The following is a 20,951-nucleotide window of genomic DNA, read 5'->3' as shown; positions in this document are numbered from 1 at the left end:
CATACCATAGTCTTTGATATACCAGTCATGGTGTACTGGCTGGAACAAGAAACAGCCCAATGGGCCCTATGGTGAGGATCAAACCTAGACCGACGGCACATCAAACGAGTGCTATACCACTGGGCTACGTCCTGCCTTACCACTCTGAAACAGAACACTGAGAATTGAAAATTTGCATAAATCATTTATCAGGCCCATATGCAGGATTTCTAATGGGGGGGGGGGGGGTGAGAGGTGCGAATTGCTCATGATGGGGCCAACAAAGGCTAAGATTTGATAAGAATCCATACATAAAAAACTTTGACATAACGTTTAACGGTTATATAAGTTTGATAAAAAAAATGTAGATCTTCAGTAATTTGGGGGTGGGGGTGGGGGTGGAGTGTGTATACAGGCTTGTGGGCTTATGGGTTTCACCAAAAAAAATTCAGGTAACCTATCTAATTTTTCGGAAAACGCATCATTTATGGGTTATGAAGAACTAGATTTGCATGAGCTTCATGCAAACTGAACATATAATTTTTTTTGTTTTAATTTAATTTAACTACTTGTATTTTTAAAAATCATGACTAAGGATATACATGTACATATAAAAATAATCAATGTTGACAGCCTATTAAAAGGTGGTAATATAAAGAATAATTCTATTATCAGAGACCTTATAAATTAACACAGGGCACTTTGACTTAATAAGACATTTTGCCCTGTGAAATTAGTATGGTCAGACCTCATGCCCAGGATAGACCAGGGAACAATTTGTTCAGTATCACATCGTGAATAGCTATTAAAGTTTCAATGATCGCTACACAATTTTAAAAGATTAAACAGTAGTTGCTAATACATTTTTCAACTGACTAAAAATATCGCTAATCAAGATTTTGTAGACATGCTTGAACCTTAGATGGACAGACACACATAAAATGATTTTCCTGTCCAATCTCAGAAGGGTCAGTTGGAAGAGAAAAGCGTCATGACCGTACATTTGCCCACCTCTTGAAGCCCAAGACCACATATTTAATTGCACGAGAACAGAACACGACATTTGCGACCTGAAATTCATCACGCTACATGTAGGTCTGTGAATAATGAGCGTTTTTCTCCACGGTACACCGTGAGCGACATGTCGCGTCATGTCTTGTGGTTAAAGCCTTTAATTAATTCATTTATGTGACTGCATTTGTAACTATAAGAGCGGGACGTAGCCCAGTGGTAAAGCGCCCGCTTGATGTGCGGTCGGTCTGGGATCGATCCCCGTCTGTGGGCCCAATGGGCTATTTCTCATTCCAGCCAGTGCACCCCGACTGGTATATCAAAGGCCGTGGTATGTAGTACCCTGTCTGTGGGATGGTGCATATAAAAGATCCCTTGATGCTAATCGAAAAGAGTAGCCCATGAAGTGGCGACAGCGGGTTTCCTCTCTCAATATCTGTGTGGTCCTTAACCGTATGTCTGACGCCATATAACCAATAATACAATGTTTTTGTACATCGTTAAATAAAAATATTATTTCACTAATTTGGGCACAACAGTTTGTTTTGTCCGTTCTGAGTGCAGTGAGATCGTTTTACAGCAGTTCAAGTTAACAACAGCTGCTGTAGACATGTGAATATCCAGAGATGTAATTCATGTTATTTTAATCTAATTAAACCATAACCTTACTGGTTTTGAGTTTAAATGTTCTGATGTCAGCAGGTTTGGACTTAATATGGGCATGATTATTTTGGACATTTAAATTTTGGAGTATCTTTATCGCCTTGATTTTGGTGCAATATACACACAGGATAGGGCGTCCACCTAAGGTCCGATGGGTTGCAAGATCGATTGCCCGCGATAAACTCAGGTTTTTTCCCCTCCATCACCCTAACTCAAACACATTAGCACATTAAAAACTGTGGTATGTGCTGTCCTGTATGGAAAAGTGCATATAAAAGATCCTGTGCTGCTTTATCAGTAGAAGCTAATTATGTGATGGCATCATATTTCCTTTATTTCTTTCTTCCACCCCCCCCCCCCCCCCCCCCGACAAAGTGTCAACATAACTATCGGTTAGACAAAAAGCAAAAGTAAAAAAGTAAAGTTTGTTTTATTTAACCACGGCTCTAGAGCACATTGATTTTTATCTTATCATCGGCTATTGGACGTCAAATATATGGTCATTCTGATATATTTCTTTAGAGGAAACCCACTGCCGCCACATAGTCTACTCTTTCCGATAAGCAGCAAGGGGTCTTTTATATGCACTTTCCCACAGACATACCACAGTCTTTGATGGACCAGTTGTGGACCACTGGTTGGAACGGAAAATAGCCCAAACTGCAAATGGGTCGACTGTGAAGAATCAATCCGATGACCGACCGCTTCACAGACGGACACGCTCCTGCTTGAGCTACATCCCGCTACCAGACAAGAAGCAACATTTAGGTTACAAGGTGTTGAGGTGCCATTAAACAAATAGTCCTTTCTTTCCCCATCCGTATGTCTATAAGAGCTATTTTTAAAATAACACAAACTCGTAAATAAAGATTAGTTTTCAACATTTCAGATTAAGTTCAGTTTATTTTCGGAAAACTACTTGACAATGTATTATATATACACGGAAAACAAGAAAAACGAAAAAAAAAAAAAAAAAAAGCGAAAGAAGAGAAAGAAAGAAAAAAAAAGCTTAAGTACATGTAGATAAGAGCTGAAAAACTATACTTGTGTAATATGTATTATTTAAAAGACATTTAATCAGATTTTAAACCGTTTTAACACTCACTTCTGTAATATTTATTATTTAAGACATTTAGTCAGATTTTAAACCGTTTTAACACTCACTAATGTAATATTTATTATTTAAAAGACATTTAATCAGATTGTAAACTGTTTTAACACTCATTGTCAGATCTGTAGTAACTACATGTATGTAAGTGGAAGGAAATGTTTTATTTAACAACACACTCAACACATTTTATTTACGGTTATATGGCATCGGACATATGGTTAATGACCACACACAGATATTGATTAAGGAAACCCGCTGTCGCCACTTCATGAGCTATTCTTTTCTATTAGCAGCAAGGCATCTTTTATATGCACCATCCCACAGAAATAATATTTATTATTTAAAAGACACTTAGTCAGATTTTAAACTCTTTTAACACTCATTCTCAGAGCTGTAGTAACTACATGTATATAAGTGGAAGAAAATGTTTTTATTTAATGACGCACTCAACACATTTTATTTATGGTTATGGACATATGGTTAAGGACCACACAGATATTGAGGAAGGAAACCGGCTGTGACCACTTCATGGGCTACTCTTTTCGATTAGCAGCAAGGGATCTTTTATATGCACCATCCCATAGACAGGGTAGCACATACCACGGCATTTGATATACCAGTCGTGGTGCACTCGCTGGAACGAGAAATAGCCCAATGGGCCAACCAACGGGATCTATCCCAGACCGACCGCACAACATGTATGTAAGTGGCATTAGCAATTCTTCAAATCGAGCTCTTGTTCCAGCCCAAAGTCAATCAGTGAATGTATCACGCCTGCACATTACACACAACCTTGACCTTCCGGGAGAATATAAATTATTCAAGGACTTAACATGTAACTGTACCAGCCGACACACCTAAGTGAGGGGATTGTTCTTAAATAAAGCCACTTGCTTGATAAAATGATTTTCACATGTAACCCACTGACAGGTGTCGATTATCAGCACACGGATTTAATGGCTAGCAGACTGCAGGCTGCATGCAGAGTGCTTTAATGGACATGTTTGAAGGGTCCATAACACCAAATCAATTCCCTTTGCTGATAATGTTGACTTTTTTTCTCTCATAAAACTGATAAAAGCAGTAATAACAAATAGTGTGACATTTTACAAGTAGTAGTATTAATTAACATACACTGTAAAACTATGGTGTACCAGATATTGTAAGACATTTAAAGAATATTTGTATTAGCAACCTTAATTTTTGCAACAACAAAAATCAGTTTCAATTTTTTATATTGTATTCTACGTGTATGCTGGTTTCAACTTGCATTAATTTATTGGAATATCAAAAACATGTGTATGATAATATTAATATATTTGCACAAATACATGAAAACTAAGGAAAGAAAACCATCCCTGCACACTAGCTATTTGGTCTAAGTAACATACTGTGTGTGTGTGTGTGTGTGTGTGTGTGTGTGTGTGTGTGTGTGTGTGTGTGTGAGAGAGAGAGAGAGAGAGAGAGGGGGGGAGAGAGACAGAGACAGACAGAAAAAGAGAGAGACAGACAGAGGCAGAAAGAGAGGGAGAGAGAGAGAGAGAGAGAGAGAGAGAGAGAGAGAGAGAGAGAGAGAGAGAGAGAGAGAGAGAGAGAGAGAGAGAGAGAGAGAGAGAGAGACAGACAGAAAGAGAGACAGACAGAAAGAGAGACAGAAAGAAAGAAAGCAATGTTTTATTTAACGACGCACTCAACACATTTTATTTACGGTTATATGGCGTCAGACATATGGTTACGGACCACACAGATTTTGAGAGGAAACCTGCTGTCACCACATAGGCTACTCTTTTATGACAGGCAGCAAGGGATCTTTTATTTGCGCTTCCCACAGGCAGGATAGCACAAACCATTGCCTTTGTTGAACCAGTTATGGATCACTGGTCGGTGCAAGTGGTTTACACCTACGTACCCACTGAGCCTTGCGGAGCACTCACTCAGGGTTTGGAGTCGGTATCTGGATTAAAAAACCCATGTCTCGACTGGGATCCGAACCCAGTACCTACCAGCCTGTAGACCGATGGCTAACAACGATGCCACCGTGGCCGGTAAAAGAGAGACAGAGACAGAGAGGGAGACAGAGAACAGATTCATGTTACCATAGGTTACTTCTAACAAAAAGCAACAAGAGATCCTTCATACTAAAGATTTTCCCAAAAACTATAGCCCTAAATTTTAATAAATTGTATATGAAATTTTGTGTGATTGGTCACCTAGCACCATTTAAATGCCATCTTCAGCTCACTGTGAATGCACTACGACCAATCACAGCTGTATCTCTTTTGGGGGGTTTTTTTGATGGCAGGATCAAGAATATGTTCATTCAGTAAATCATTCGCTTAAAGATGCCCAGGTCATATCATCAAGTTCATTCGGAGAATCTATTATTTTTTTCACAACCCGACCACTGCTCCACGACTGATATATCAAAGGTTGTGGCTTATGCTGTCCTGTTTGGGAAGTTAATAAAACAAATGTAACAGGTTTCCTCTACCCACTACATTTTTCCATTAGTAGCAAGGGATCTTTCATATGCACAGTCTCACAGATAGGATAGCTCATATCACGGCCTTTGATATACCAGTTGTGGTGCACCGGCTGTAACGAGAAATAGCCCAATGGGCCCACCGACAGGGATCAATCCTAGACTGACCACGCATCAAGTGAAGTACAATTGTTTTTCAATACAATATATACTCTTCAAAAGAAGAAACGCAAAACCACATTGTCGTAACATTTGGAGAATTGATTTAATTATTGAATGGTGAGTCCGATAATTACCAAATGTTGCAGGATTGTTCACAATTCACTCTAGTCCATTGTGAGTAAGTGATAGGACACACCACCAAGGTCAAGGTCATCTGGAGTCAATAACGGGTGTGGCCTCCGCGTGTGTTGACAACTGCCTGGCACCGCCTGCCCATTGAAGCAACCAGAGTACGGATGACGTCCCGGGGGATGGTGGCCCACTCGGCCTGCAAGGCTGCTGCCAGCTCGGACAGGGTCTGGGGCTGTGGTTGTCGCTGTCGGAGGCGTCGGTCCAACTCGTCCCATAGATGCTCAATTGGGTTCAAATCCGGTGATATCGATGGCCAAGGAAGGACATTAATGTTGTTGTTCTGTAGGAAAGCCGTTGTGAGACGTGCTGTGTGAGGCCTGGCGTTGTCATGTTGGAACACTGCGTGGGCGTTGGCCATAACTGGAACGATGTGTGGCCGGAGGATCTGGTCAATGTAGCCCTGTGCATTCAGGTTGCCCTGCACGTGGACCAGGTCAGTTCTGCCAGTGTGTGAGATGGCTGCCCACACCATGACACTACCCCCGCCGAATCTGTCCAGTTCCTGCACGCAGTTTGCCGCATAACGTTCACCACGACGCCTATACACGCGACATCTTCCATCATGACGTCGGAGCAGAAATCGGGACTCGTCACTGAACCACACCTGTCTCCATCGCAGTTGAGGCCATTGTCGATGAATCTGGCACCACTGCAGTCAGAGTCGACGGTGTTGTGGTGTTAAGATGACACCTCGAACTGGACGTCTGGCACGAATTCCTACCTCACGTAGGCGGTTCCGTACGGTCTGGTCGGATATCCTGCGCAAACCTGGTATTGCTGCGGCTGTGGAGGTGGCAGTAGTCAATCGTTCCCGAAGGTGGCATACCCGGATGTAGCGGTCCTGCCCGGGGGTAGTGACCCGTGGTCGACCGGATCTAGGGAGGTCACGTGTTGATCCATGTTGCTGGTAACGGTCCCACAGTCTGGAGATGGTGCTTGGGGACACATGGAATGCCCTGGCAACGGCCGTTCTGGATTCGCCTGCGTCTAGTCGGCCGATGGCATTGTTTCTCTGCGGTTCACTGAGACGTGGCATGTCCTGGATTGTCAACTGTCGGCCAGATACAGAGGCCAGGCAAGCGAACACCCTGCACTTTTATACTGTCGGTGTTCATGTTGCACGTGCAGACAACGCACGTGCAGTGGTGACATGGTTTGCACGTGGCTGCGTTTTTGCGAATATTCACATTTTGGAACTTTATTGTACAGTAGCTGCGTTTTATCGAATGTAACCGTGGGAATGTGTTTGGGACATGCAATGACCTTATGTTCACAAAGCATGAACCGGTAGGAAACATAAAATCGGAGTTATAACCCATTTGTACCCTTTTGCGTTTCTTTTTTTGAAGAGTATATATTTGATTGTGTACCTCAAGCTAAACTAAGACTTCAGCAAAGTATCCATCTGCTGTCAAATTACACACTGCTGACACCACACTGTACCTTGCCAACCGGCCTCAGTGGCGCAGTGGTTAAGCCATCGGACTACAGGTTGGTAGGTACAGGGTTCTCAGCCCAGTACCGGCTCCAACCCAGAGCAAGTTCTTAAAGGCTCAACGGGTAGGTGTTAGGACACTATACCCTCTTCTCTCTCACTAACCATTAACCAACTAACAACTAACTCACTGTCCTAGACAGACAGCCTATATAGCTGAGATGTGTGCCCAGGACAGCATGTTTGAACCTTAATTGGATATAAGCACGAAAATAAGTTGAAATGAAATGTACTTTGCCTACACTGCAGTGTACGGCATAACCTGGAAGTGCCTGATATAGTGCCAGGTAACCCGCCAGCGGGAGACCTCTAACAATCAGGTTGGTAGAAAACGAGGCCGGTGCGTGCTAGATAAGCTGTTGGGAGGCAGTGGAGTGAAAAGACCTTGAACCGGGGTGTCCTCTACATAATGAGCACCTACATGTAGATCTACTCACATACATAGACACAGTGGCATCTTTATCAGCTAGATTACTCCATGGTTACTCATACATATTCATCACACAGATCACAAGATACCTGCAACAACTTTTACATGAGGATTACCACTTTGATATGTATGAAGACTGCGTTCAGGGTTTAGTAGACACTAAGGTTGCAGGATTGAATGAATTCAGTCAACCAATAAAAAAAAATCCTATTTTAACCATGGATTAGAAAATGGAATTCTGGGGTGTGGTGTGCGATAGGGTGAATCTTAAAATAGGCAGTTTATAATTTTACTGAATAAGAATTCCACTGAATTATCCATATATATTTATCTTGATGCATGTTTAAGAAAAAAAAAAAAAAAAAAAAAAAAAAAAAAAAAAAAAACTTTATAAAAATAATCATTAAAAAAATTCAATTAAAATTTACAAATTTGGTTGTTTTTAATATGCTCTATTATGAACATTCATTTTATTGATTTAGGACTGATAGTTTACAAGAATTGGAGCTAAATACATAGAAAGTTGAAATAAATGCAAAACTTGACGTCTTCATCATGTGAATTAGAGGCAGTTCCAGGGTTCATTTTCCTATGGGAATTCAAAATCTAATTTCTACAATATGCCCCATAACTAAAAATCATGCTCAAGAATTAAATTATCTTCCAAACAAGCAAGCATCTAGTTTGACATTCATTGCTCATTGGATTTTTCAAGTAAAAACCTAACCATAAAAAAAACATTTGAGGCAGTGATTAATTGCTCTTCTAACTTATGGAGAGCCATTTAAAATATGACCATATTGACACCGTATAAATTCACATGCTAAGAAGAACTAAAAAAACATTCTCCTTGAACTAGTTTCAGGACAGCAGTGTTCACCTTCAGACTTCCCTGGAAAGTTTTAGGAGAGTGGTAAATTAATCACAGTAAAGTACAAACAAATTAATACATTTTATTTGAAACTGCATGAGATTGCTTGCCTAGCACCATTTCAGGAGAGTCAGGACTAGCTCAGTCATTTGCCAATTGCAAATTTTAAGCACAATTGGCAAATTTAATTTTAATTTGGCGAAATAATTTTATATAATGATTGAGTTTCTTTAAAATAGTGGTAGGTTTCAGCAATTTTTTTTTAGATAAACTGGCGAAATATTTTGTACACCCAGAGCTAGCCCCGAGAGTGATCTATAGCTTGCCTTGATTTGTACTCATGGCAAAAGACTGGTGGAAAGATGGAGAGTGATCTATGGCTTGCCTTGATTTGTACTCATGGCAAAAGACTGGTGGAAAGATGGAGAGTGATCTTTAGCTTGCCTTGATTTGTACTCATGGCAAAAGACTGGTGGAAAGATGGAGAGTGATCTTTAGCTTGCCTTGATTTGTACTCATGGCAAAAGACTGGTGGAAAGATGGAGAGTGATCTTTAGCTTGCCTTGATTTGTACTCATGGCAAAAGACTGGTGGAAAGATGGAGAGTGATCTGTAGCTTGCCTTGATTTGTACTCATGGCAAAAGACTGGTGGAAAGATGGAGAGTGATCTGTAGCTTGCCTTGATTTGTACTCATGGCAAAAGACTGGTGGAAAGATGGAGAGTGATCTGTAGCTTGCCTTGATTTGTACTCATGGCAAAAGACTGGTGGAAAGATGGAGAGTGATTTGTAGTTTGCCTTGATTCGTACTCATGGCAAAAGACTGGTGGAAAGATGGAGAGTGATCTTTAGCTTGCCTTGATTTGTACTCATGGCAAAAGACTGGTGGAAAGATGGAGAGTGATCTTTAGCTTGCCTTGATTTGTACTCATGGCAAAAGACTGGTGGAAAGATGGAGAGTGATCTTTAGCTTGCCTTGATTTGTACTCATGGCAAAAGACTGGTGGAAAGATGGAGAGTGATTTGTAGTTTGCCTTGATTTGTACTCATGGCAAAAGACTGTGGAAAGATGGAGAGTGATTTGTAGCTTGCCTTGATTTGTACTCATGGCAAAAGACTGGTGGAAAGATGGAGAGTGAATGTTGCCCTTAGAAAGCGAGTACTGAAGCAGAATTGGACTTCACCATTAGGGTCTCTACGAGTACGAGTCGAGTCTAGCAAGACTCCAGTCCTGTGAACGGACTCGAGTACTCGTACAAGGAAGATCACTCTCAATTAAATATTACAATTTTTAAAAATTGTTTTAACGTCTTTTCGCCATATGCTTGCAGCCAGTTACATCATAGGGCTATGAGACATGGAGGGGGAAAAAGTCGAATGTGTGGAATGTAATACAATGACATGATTTGGCATTCATGTTCAGCGCTGGAATTAAGATGCATAGTGCTATTTCACTTTATTCCTTAGTCTCATTATCATCTAGTGGCAGGTACTAGGGTCCGAGTCAGGTTTGACCCTCAAGTACTCAAGGCCAATATTTTGGACTGGTGGAGGTCCTGTTTTTAAATAACAGTGGTCATCAGCATGTACACGTCCATGTGTAATTGTAAGAGTACATTGTCCATGATTCACATCATTTATTTTAGTTCTACTTATTTTCATGCTTATATCCAATTAAGGTTCAAGCACACTGTCCTGGGCACATGCCTCAGCTATTTGGGCTGCCTGTCCAGGACATGGGTTAGTTGTTAGTGGTTAGTGAGAGAGAAGAGGGTTTAGTGGTCTTACACCTACCCATTGAGTCGTTAAAACTGGTACCAGGCTGTGAACCATGTACCTTCCAGCCGTATGTCCGATGGCTAAACCACGACACCACTGAGACCAGTGACCCCTTGTAAAACTGGTTTACCAAGGCTGGTTGATTCACATCAGGTGATTGGTGGGGCAGGTTTCACTGTACAGGGATACATGTACACCCAATACAATGGAAAGTAATTTCCACGATTGACGTCACATCCTAACAATAGTGCTCATAATACATTTTTATGTTTTGTATGTTTTATTTATGTTGGCATGACAATCAGAAACAGCACAGTCCATTTCCATTCATAAAACGTTAATACATCAGATATGCAACCAAAGTGACCGCCCAAAGAACTTCCTGTTAATTGCAACAATCAGCCCCTAAAATAACAGAAATACAACTGCTGTGAACCACGCCTACAATAATACGCGTCCAGTGTTTCTGCCAGAAGACATTTTTGGGTATGGCACTATGGAATTGAATGCAACCAGTCAACAGGGAGTATGTGAGGCTTCCCCCAGAAAGAAAATGGGTTACATTTAGGGTTAGGATTAAGAAAATCATACAGTAATGATAAGAGTAATTAATTCTGTGCAAAGGTTAACCTGAAAAAACTAAAATCTGCAAAATGTTTGGGGTATGGTGCCACACCCGTTTTACTCTATGGCAAAAACCCTGCCGTCTCACACCTTCAATGGTGGGTACTTGTAAGAAGTGATTGGGTACTTTTTAAAAATATTATTATTATTACAACTAGTTTTACTTGCAAATCAGCCCCCCCCCCCCTCCGAAATTTCTCTGATCTTCAGGGTCCCGATTTTAAAAAATGTAAAAAAAAATTCTGCATGCAAAAAATAAAAGCCTATCAAGACTAGTTCAAGTTTGTTTTGTTTAACAACACCACTAGAGCACATTTATTTATTTATCATTGGCTATTGGATGTTAAACATTTGGTAATTCTAACTCGTAGTCATCACAGGAAACCCGCTACATTTTCCCATTAGTAGCAAGGAATCTTTTACATGCACCATCCACAGACAGGGCAACATATTCCACAGCCTTTGTTATATCAGTAATGGTGCACTGGCTGAACGAGATACCGTATAACCGGAAATTTTTGTGGTCTTAATTTTTCATGGTTTGGGGTATAAAAACATTTCAAGGTTTCTTATTTTCGTTGTTTGCCAAATCTAAATTGAAAATGATTTTATTTTCGAGTTTTAGCAAGTCTAGTTGCAAGAATACTTGTTACTGTTGATTAAAGTTTCACCTCCGTTGCCAGTTGTTAGATACCACCGACGTGTAAAGTTAAACAAAAGAACACTCAGCTGTAGCCTAACTGGCCACTGACCACTATTCACCAGACAACTGATCACAGTCTTTGATTTTGTGTAAAGCCAATTACGACATATGTGTGAACAAACCACTTAAGGACGCCATGAAGTCTGAGTTCACCACATGGTATTCAAAGCAGGTTTCCCTGGCTATGAAAGACGGTGAAGGTGTAACAGACATCAAGATCGAAATGCGTACTTCAGCGATAAAACCAATTAATGCAAGGTGGATTATGAAAGTTATGGCAGAATTGAAAACACGCCAGGAAATGTTGAAATCTGCATTCATCCACACCGGAATCACTGATGCAGTGCGGGCGGACATTGACAAAAACAATATACGAAATTTAAAAATATTTCATTATATTCTACACAGTGAGATTCAAACAATACCTTTTTTAAAATTCTAACTTGTCTTGACTATACTATTCTCTTGTCGTATCCGGTGGACTGCGCATGATAGGAAATAAAATGTTCCGGTAAATGTGTCAGTGTGTTATGGTTTCCACAATAAATATTTTAGATAGAATTTGTTGATGTTTTCAAATATTTTCAAGGATTTATATTTTTCGATGCTGACTACTTACCCTCGAAACCCACGAAAAAAAAAATCCTCAAAAATATCCGGTTATACGGTATACGGTGTATATATATATATATACACACACACATATATATATATATGTTAATATTTTATAAAAGATAAAAAGAAACTTTTCATTGATCTTTGAGGGCTTCACTTCCAAATATCCTTTCTATATAAGGTCGGTATTGCAGCTTTAAAACTAAAAACAATTGCTAGTGTAGTTAAATGTTCGGCAAGTTTAGTATCGTTTGTTCAACTTTATGTACTTTCAGGTCTTATTTTTAAAACAACTGTATGTACAGAAATTATTTAAGACTCCTCATCTTTAACATTACCATAGGACTCTCCGGGGCAAATTTAAGACGAAAAACACAACTTTTCATTCAGGTTATATAGACTTAAAATTGGTAATAAAAGATTACATAGCCGTCAGTGAATGAATGATTCTGAACATCGGAGTCTAGCAATACAGGTGATAAAAGCATGAACCGCACTACAACTTTCTGGCACCATTCCAGAAATTTAAAAAGGTGAATGACTGCTGTTATCCAGCATATATATAAGTATCGGCTGCCAGTCGACCATCCTGGCTTTTTTTATATTAATAGAATTGCATTATCACCACACAAGTACGGTTCCCTTCAGTGTCACGTTGTTGCCAAACTTCCTAAGCCCACTGGTTTGGTAATGTATCCCGTATGTGTACGGTCGTTAACACCGAGGTACAAGGTATACAGCCGGTAACGCTGTGGTGGTAAAACGCTGTGCTGACACTGCACCCTGACAAACACGTGCTCAAATAGAAAGGTCGCAAAGACCTAGTTTTCAAGACAACTATACAGACAAATTGTTAGGACAATGAACTCGCAAGCTGAAGATGGTGGTTCAAATCCCGTCTATGGAAGATTTATTTTACAAACACGTGCTCAAATGGAAAGGTCACAAAGACCTAGTTTTCAAGACAACTATACAGACAAATGGTTAGGACAATGAATTCGCAAGCCTTATTTTACACTTTATTTATCTATCACTATTGACTGTCTTACCATTTTAAAATCTGGATGTGAGGCCCATTTTAAAATATTGTAAATCATAAAATATTAGCAATCTTAAAATGTAGCAAATTCCAAATAAGTGACATAATATTAGCGACATAAAACTTTAGCAAATTCCAAATAAGTGACATAATATTAGCGATATAAAACTTTAGCAAATTCCAAATAAGTGACATAATATTAGCGACATAAAACTTTAGCAAATTCCAAATAAGTGACATAATATTAGCGACATAAAACTTTAGCAAATTCCAAATAAGTGACATAATATTAGCGATATAAAACTTTAGCAAATTCCAAATAAGTGACATATTATTAGCGACATAAAACTTTAGCAAATTCCAAATAAGTGACATAATATTAGCGACATAAAACTTTAGCAAATTCCAAATAAGTGACATAATATTAGCGACATAAAACTTTAGCAAATTCCAAATAAGTGACATAATATTAGCGACATAAAACTTTAGCGAGGTCGGCATATCAGGTAGTAACAAAAATTAATCTTAAATTGTGGAATCAGCTGAAATATTTTTGATTTTTTATGCAGCTTACAGACAATTTATATTTATGAAAAAATTGCAGTAGAAGTTGAAATCTATATACTATACAGTAATTTTTAAGCATTTCAGACCAAATCCAGCCTACTTTTGTGAAATTAATTTTTCTTAAAAAAGATGAAATCTGATAAAAAGATGAAATCTGATAAAAAGCTGAAAAAATACAACCCTAAGACAGACAGACAGACAAAGAAAAAAGCTTAACTTCCCGGTTTTGCTTCCAATACTTTTCCCAATGTTACTTGTCCTATCAAATAACAAGTCATGTTTACCCCAGTATGTCATATGTAAAAAAAAATTAATTGTGTAACAGTGCAGTCCATGTAGTCACTTAGCAACCATGGCTTTAATTAATGACCAACAGACTGAATAAGGTAACTGTGAGGTACAAGAATTAGGATACTTGTATGGCACAGATTAACAAAACAGACTGAGTTGAATAAATATGTGGCACAAATTGATAAAATAGATGTAATATTAGTAATATTTAGTAATATTAGATGTGTGGCACACTAACAAAGCAGACTGAGTCAGACAAATGTGTGGCACAGTTGGTTTAGGTTCCAATGTAGTTATGTACCAAATCAATTCATTTTGCCGATAATGTGAATGTTTACTAACAAAACATGTAAGCAGCGTATGAACATACAACAATAAAAGTGTTGCACATCACATTCAATCTACATGCAATAAAATAGTAGGTGAGGATGGGGGTGGAGGGTCATATCCCATTTAAGGGATTTGATTAATGTTTTCATTGGCAACCATCATTTTACGTTTTCACTCCCGAAATATTACACAGTGCACCTCGAAGTTAAAGTTTCTTTTGTTTAACTACACCACTAAAGCACATTGATTAATTAATAATTAGCTATTGAATGTCAAACATTTGGTCATTCTGACACACTCAGCACAGGAAACCTATATTTTTTCTAATGCACTTTCCCAGACAGGAAAGCACATACCAAAACTGTTGACCAGTTGTGGTGCACTGGTTGGAATGAGAAAACCCCCAGAATCAGTTGAATGGATCCACTGTGGTGGTTCGATCCTGTGATGCAAGCACCTCAAGTGAGCACTTGAGTTAAATTCCACCCCTCTTTGGTTACAATGCAACTGTTGCTAAGTAACACAGGACTAGAAAAGAAATATGCGTCGACCCAGGAAAACTGGGTGTCTGGTAAATGGTCAATTTACTAATGTTCAACTTCATCAACGTTAATTAATAACAAATAAATTTTAACAGGTTAACATCTTGTTGAATGTATATGTATATGTCTCCTTTAGTAATTAAATAATCAATAATAGCTATATACTAACACTAAATTATTCCAGGGCTAAATAACTAACAATATATTCTACTCCATGTATTTAATAAGTCAGGTGATGACCTTAAGACACTGAGTTCAATCATCTACTAATCTTTAACTAATTAATTAACGAACTCGACAGACTGATTAAAAAAAGATACAGATAACGGATTTTGTACTAAAAAATCCACAACGCTTCACTAGAAAAATACTGCAGTTTACAAGCAATATCTCAAGTTGTTTATGTCAAAATACTAGTGCACTCGCACTTACTTCACTGGTACAAAACACAAACAATATCCAATTGTTTGCTTAATCAGTGTACATGCACAAGCCTCCTGTGTGCACACTCTGTTCTTATAATTGAACTTGTCACATAAATATCCACAATACCCGGGACCTACACCTTTATGTGCTGGGTATTGCTTACTCTATTCCCTAACTTAATTAATACATAGTCAAAACCTATTTCTGTATCTTAACAAGTTTCGTTTCATGGCCTAAAAATGAGTCTGGTCCTTATTTGTTATACTAAAACATCTGCTAAATCTTTATTATCAATTACTACACCAACTCACCTAATGGGACGGAATACTGACAACAACCCGACTGACTATACTATGACGTCATTACGACCACACTAGATGACGCAATTGACCAGACTAACAAACATTGGCTGTGTTGCTATTTATACCCCCGCCACATTCTACGTTTGGCGTAATTTTGCTATTGCTGGATTTCCAGCCGCTTGCGGAATTTACACCGTACAATTCTTCCGATCCCGTCAATGGTTGGAACAGCATAATTATTCTGCTCTTTATTGGATAAATTGCCAATAACGCTAAAATTAACTCTTTAAAATAATAAATACATTGTTTTAGCCCACTGTACTTAATTTTACATATTTTATAACTTTTATAAGATATTTCTCGTATTTTAAAAACACATAAATACATAATCAGCTAAAAATAGCACTTTACCTTTGCAAGGTGAATGTCGTCTGCAAAACAGCTGTTTATGACAGGAAGTATTTCAGAACGAGGCTCTGGTGCCATTTTCGTATAACATACATGTTACGAGCTACTATTGCTAATCTTCGATCTTATTTCCACCTGGAAACTGATAACATCTGTCATACGGTAATAAATACCTCCATTAATGCTAAACAAATCTAATGATATGTAGTATGAATTGTGAATAATTCAACTTTCCTTTAAAATAAGTGTAAACAAGAATGTAAACAAACGTTCTTGTTTGATTCTATTAAAGGTGCATTATCTTCCAATATGAACGTCAACAATAATGCAGATATTATTTATAAAATACACCACTGGTAATGTCACACATTACCAAATCCTTACAATACTAGCGCCATGTTATACATGGCTCTACTGTATCATGAAATTTGTACTTCATTAATTTATCAAATGTTTGACAGATTCAGTTAATACAGAGTTCATGGCACATCTCACAATTAAAAGCTGTAAACTATAAGATCACCAGAATTTTATTTTGGAATATGACATTGTGTTAAAAAAATGTAGTCAATGTTGTTGCAACAACAAAAGTAATTTGCAACTAGTCTAAATGCAGGGGTTGAAACTGAATTAAATGTGTGCCTGATATTCTGATCGGAAACGTACAAATTCTGTCGGTAATCTGCCGGCCTGTGATGATGTTGACTGACAAAAACCTGTTGGAAAGGTAGTATACCAACCACTGAAATGGACTGTCAGATAAATATTTGTTGGGTCTGGGAAGAAGTTTCTGTTTTGTTTAACGACATCACAAGAGTACATTGATTTATTAATCATTGGCTATTGGATTTCAAACATTTGGTAATTTTGACATATAGTTTTAGAGAGGAAACCCGCTACATATTTTTCTACGGTAGAAGTTAAAAACATACCCAGTGTCCAACGTCTCTTCCTCCACCAGCACCCCTTCTGCATCTTCGTTCACCCGCACAAACACATAGCTGTCCAAGTTAGGACGAATCACTACAAATAGGAGACAAGGGGGAAATTTAACATTTTTTAATGAGATAGTTTACTACAAATCAACATCTGTATTACAGGGGTGGGAATTTGTGAACTGTAAAAAAGAGGAAATCTAGAGGGGTCCCAGAAATTCTTGAAATCCTAGGTTAAAATCTGTGTCATCTAACACATTTTGGAGGAAAGGATGATTAAAATGTGAGGAAACGCAATGTTCCATTCAAACCAAAATATGAATGGCTCCACTTGTAATTTTTTGTTACTAGTTCTGAACAAGTGGTCCACACAGCAAGGTTTGGGGGAAAAAATATGAATTATTGAATATTTAATGACACCCAATCACAGAAACACACTGGTCATTTGGTTTCAAACAAAGCAATATGATAATCAATATCAATACACAAATTCTAAAATGATCATTCATGAAAGACAACACATTGAAAAGAAAATCTTTAAAAAGACACACACAAAACAGTCATGGTCAGACCATGCATAGTGCTGTGGTAAACAAGCCGATATTGCTCAGACCTATTAACACAAAAGTGTAAACATTTGAAAAGATTATCACAAATGCTTGAATAGGACTTATTTCACAATGTTTAAGAGGCACTGAAGAATGTGCTGTATTCGCCTCTCTCAAACAAAACCATAAGGAAGAAAGGAAATGGTTTATTTAACGACACACTCAACACATTGTATTTACGGTTATATGGCGTCGGACATATGGTTAAGGACCACACAGATATTGAGAGAGGAAACCCGCTGTTACTCTTTTCGATTAGCAGCAAGGGATCTTTTATATGCACCATCCCACAGACAGCCAGAATATACCTTTGATGCACCAGTCGTGGTGCACTGGCTGGAGTGAGAAATAGTCCAAAACCCTGCACCACAACTGGGAACACATGCAGGGACAAAGTTTGTGAAAAGTTTGTTTTCTTTAATGACACCACTAGAGCACATTGATTTATTAATCATCATCTGCTATTGGGTGTCAAACATTTGGTAATTTTGATACAAAGTCTAAGAAAAAACCCGCTACATTTTTCTATGAGCAGCAAGTGATCTTTCAGTTGAACTTTCCTACAGCCAGGACAGCACATACCATGGCCTTTGATATACCTGGGGCACTGGTTGGTACAGGAAAAACCCATTCAGAAAGTGGAGCCACTGAGGGGATTTGATCCTATGATGCAAGCAGTCTACTGGGTTAGATCCTGCGGCCGTATGGTTTTTGGAATGCAATTGGTATGAAATAAAATTATTTTTATTATTATTATTTTTGATTTTGTGTTCTCAAAGACTTGAAGAGTTGTTTCTAGGCATAAAAATTAAAACCAAGAAGAGGTACATGACACTGAAGTTAAGCAACTTACTAATCACAAATGCTTCAAACCAACTTTATCTGTTTTTTTAAACTGGAAGCTTGGAGACAAAAAGTTATTAATGTAGTATCTGCAATGACCCATCCCAAAAATCTTTAGACTCACAAAATATTTTAGCTCCATAATAAATATATTTACGGTATGTCCTTCTAAAGCTAATCAACAATAATTTAACATAGTCTCAACAGTACCTGTTTATCCAAACAGGTCAAGGTTAGAGGTGCCCCAACAGACAGACTATTGAGCAGACAGCTGCGCAGCAAAATTAATACAAAAGTCATACAGTAAACCATAGAAAATTTAAAAACAGAATAGCAAAATAAAAGGATAATTGAATGAGAAACCGAGTGAAAAAGAGTACTAGCATACATATATACCAGGGTTTCTGTCAGAGGGTAAAATGGCTATGGTGCCATACTCAAATATTTTAGCAGATTTGTTTTATTTTTAAAATTAACGTTTTGACAAAATTAATTACTCTTATCATTACTGTATGGTTTTCTTAACCCTAACCCTAAACGTAACCCATTTTCTTCCCCCCCCCCCCCCCATATTACCCTGTTGTCTGTGGTTTCATTCAATTCCATAGTGCCATAGCCCAAAGTTCTTTCTGGCAGAAACACTGATATGTATAAATGATTGGGAAAGAGGGATATTTATCAATGCTTTCTCTCATTTTAAAACAATAACAGGTATTTATATATCTGTTTAAGAATATGAACACTTTTATATACCGGTGTACTGGTACAATGGTGATTATACAATGAAACCTTTCTAAACCGGACATCCAGGACACGAAGAAAAAGTCAAGTTTTCAAGGTTGCAAACTTTGCATTGATGAAAAAGCCTTTGTTATACTTTGCCATATGTTTCCACTAGCATTCTTTTCGTATTCAGCTTTATATGTCTCATTTCTTGAATATGTGTGCAGTGGTGTTCATTTCAGATGCCACATATAATATGCTTTTTTCTAGTCAAGTTCTCATCATATGCTCATTAAAGTCTTTCAAAACACAAGGTCACTGCAATAAATGAGTTTTAAGGGAATGATTTATTGGAAATGAGACTCTGACTATGCATACACACTACATGTACAACTAAGCATACACAACCAACCCATAGTATGTATCTTCAAGAGTAGCATTTTTATTTATTATTTGTTTTAAATATGATACATTGCATTTGTATACAACTTTGCATAACACTGATCAATGCTTCCTGAGGTGTACATTAAATCAGGTTGCACTGTAGGAACAACACTTTCAATTATGTTGTCACATCATATCAGAACACAGAAGATCCTGATAGTCATGAAAATACCCAATCGGACACTTTTAAAAAAATACCTTTTTTTTTGGTATAGGTTGCATGGTACCAAAGAAGAGAGTTCCGTGTCAAAGTTCGAGGTGCACTGTCAAATATTTACGGAGTAAAAACAGCTGTGGGTGTGATTGGTAGTAATTGTGACATTGATTATTTGTGCAAATACTATTATCCATTGACATAAATAAATACACTTTTATTTGTTATACAGTTGTTATGCAGTATATACCAGAGATTGAATCTAATGCGGGGTACCCCCAAAAATGTAACTGCAATTTTCAGCAAAAATGACAGTTGCTAATAAAAACATTAATTAAATCTCTTAAATGATATGTGACCCCCCCCCCCCCTTTTCTTGCAGATAGATTAGATGTGAGGTGCCACACTTTTTATTGCTGTACTTCCTGGGTGTGTTGATATGCTGCCTATACAAGTTTTATTAGTAAACGTTAAAATTATCGGCAATAGGAATTGATTTGGTCTATTAGAACCTGTAGTATGGTGATGATCTAAGGGAGAATACTCTTCAGGAATCAGTAATGCCTCATGACGATGTAAAATCTACTGGTTTGTTAAAGCTTGTTTTGTTTAATGACACCACTAGAGCACATTGATTAATTAATTATCAGCTGTTAGATGTCAAACATTTGGTAATTCTGACACGTAGTCATGAGAGGAAACCCACAACATTTTTCCTAATGCAGCAAGGGATCTTTAATATGCACTTTTCCACAGACAGGAATGAATGAATGAATGAATGAATGAATGAATGAATGAATGAATGAATGAATGAATGAATGAATTGTTTAACAACACTCCAGCACAGACAGGAAAGCACATACCACAGCCTTTGACCAGTTGTGGGCTTAACCATATGTCTGACGCCATATAACCATAAAATAAAATGTGTTGAGTGCGCCGTTAAATAAAACATTTCTTTCTTTGACCAGTTGTGGTGTGCTGGCTGGAACGATAAAAAACCCATGCAAGCACCTCAAGCGAACACTCAACTGACTAAGCTAAATCCTGCCCCCCCCAATCTGGTTTGCTGTAACCACCATCATTTCAGAAGCGGGTCTGTTCGCTAAGGGGATAGGTTTTAGCTCAGTCGGTAGAGTACTCGCCTAATGTGCCAGCATTGTAGGATTGAATCACCTCAATGGAACCATTCTCTGTTTAGGCTTCTGTGCCCCACAACTGG

The 20,951-nt window shown here is 38.1% G+C and overlaps 1 protein-coding gene across 1 annotated transcript in view; it reads right to left on the bottom strand.

Moving 5' to 3' along the window:
• LOC121384118 (DNA replication complex GINS protein SLD5-like) overlaps positions 1-20,951 on the bottom strand; it is a 62,377-nt gene that overhangs the window by 26,994 nt on the left and 14,432 nt on the right. The window contains exon 6 of the mRNA XM_041514358.1: positions 16,955-17,045. Within this exon, the coding sequence (XP_041370292.1) occupies positions 16,955-17,045 (91 nt within the window). The remainder of the gene's footprint in view (positions 1-16,954; positions 17,046-20,951) is intronic.

The sequence above is a fragment of the Gigantopelta aegis genome, chromosome 10 (genome assembly GCF_016097555.1).
Source record: "Gigantopelta aegis isolate Gae_Host chromosome 10, Gae_host_genome, whole genome shotgun sequence".
Taxonomy (NCBI): Eukaryota; Metazoa; Mollusca; class Gastropoda; order Neomphalida; family Peltospiridae; genus Gigantopelta; species Gigantopelta aegis.
Note: the sequence above shows the minus strand (reverse complement) of the source record. Positions and strands in the feature narration are given on the sequence as shown.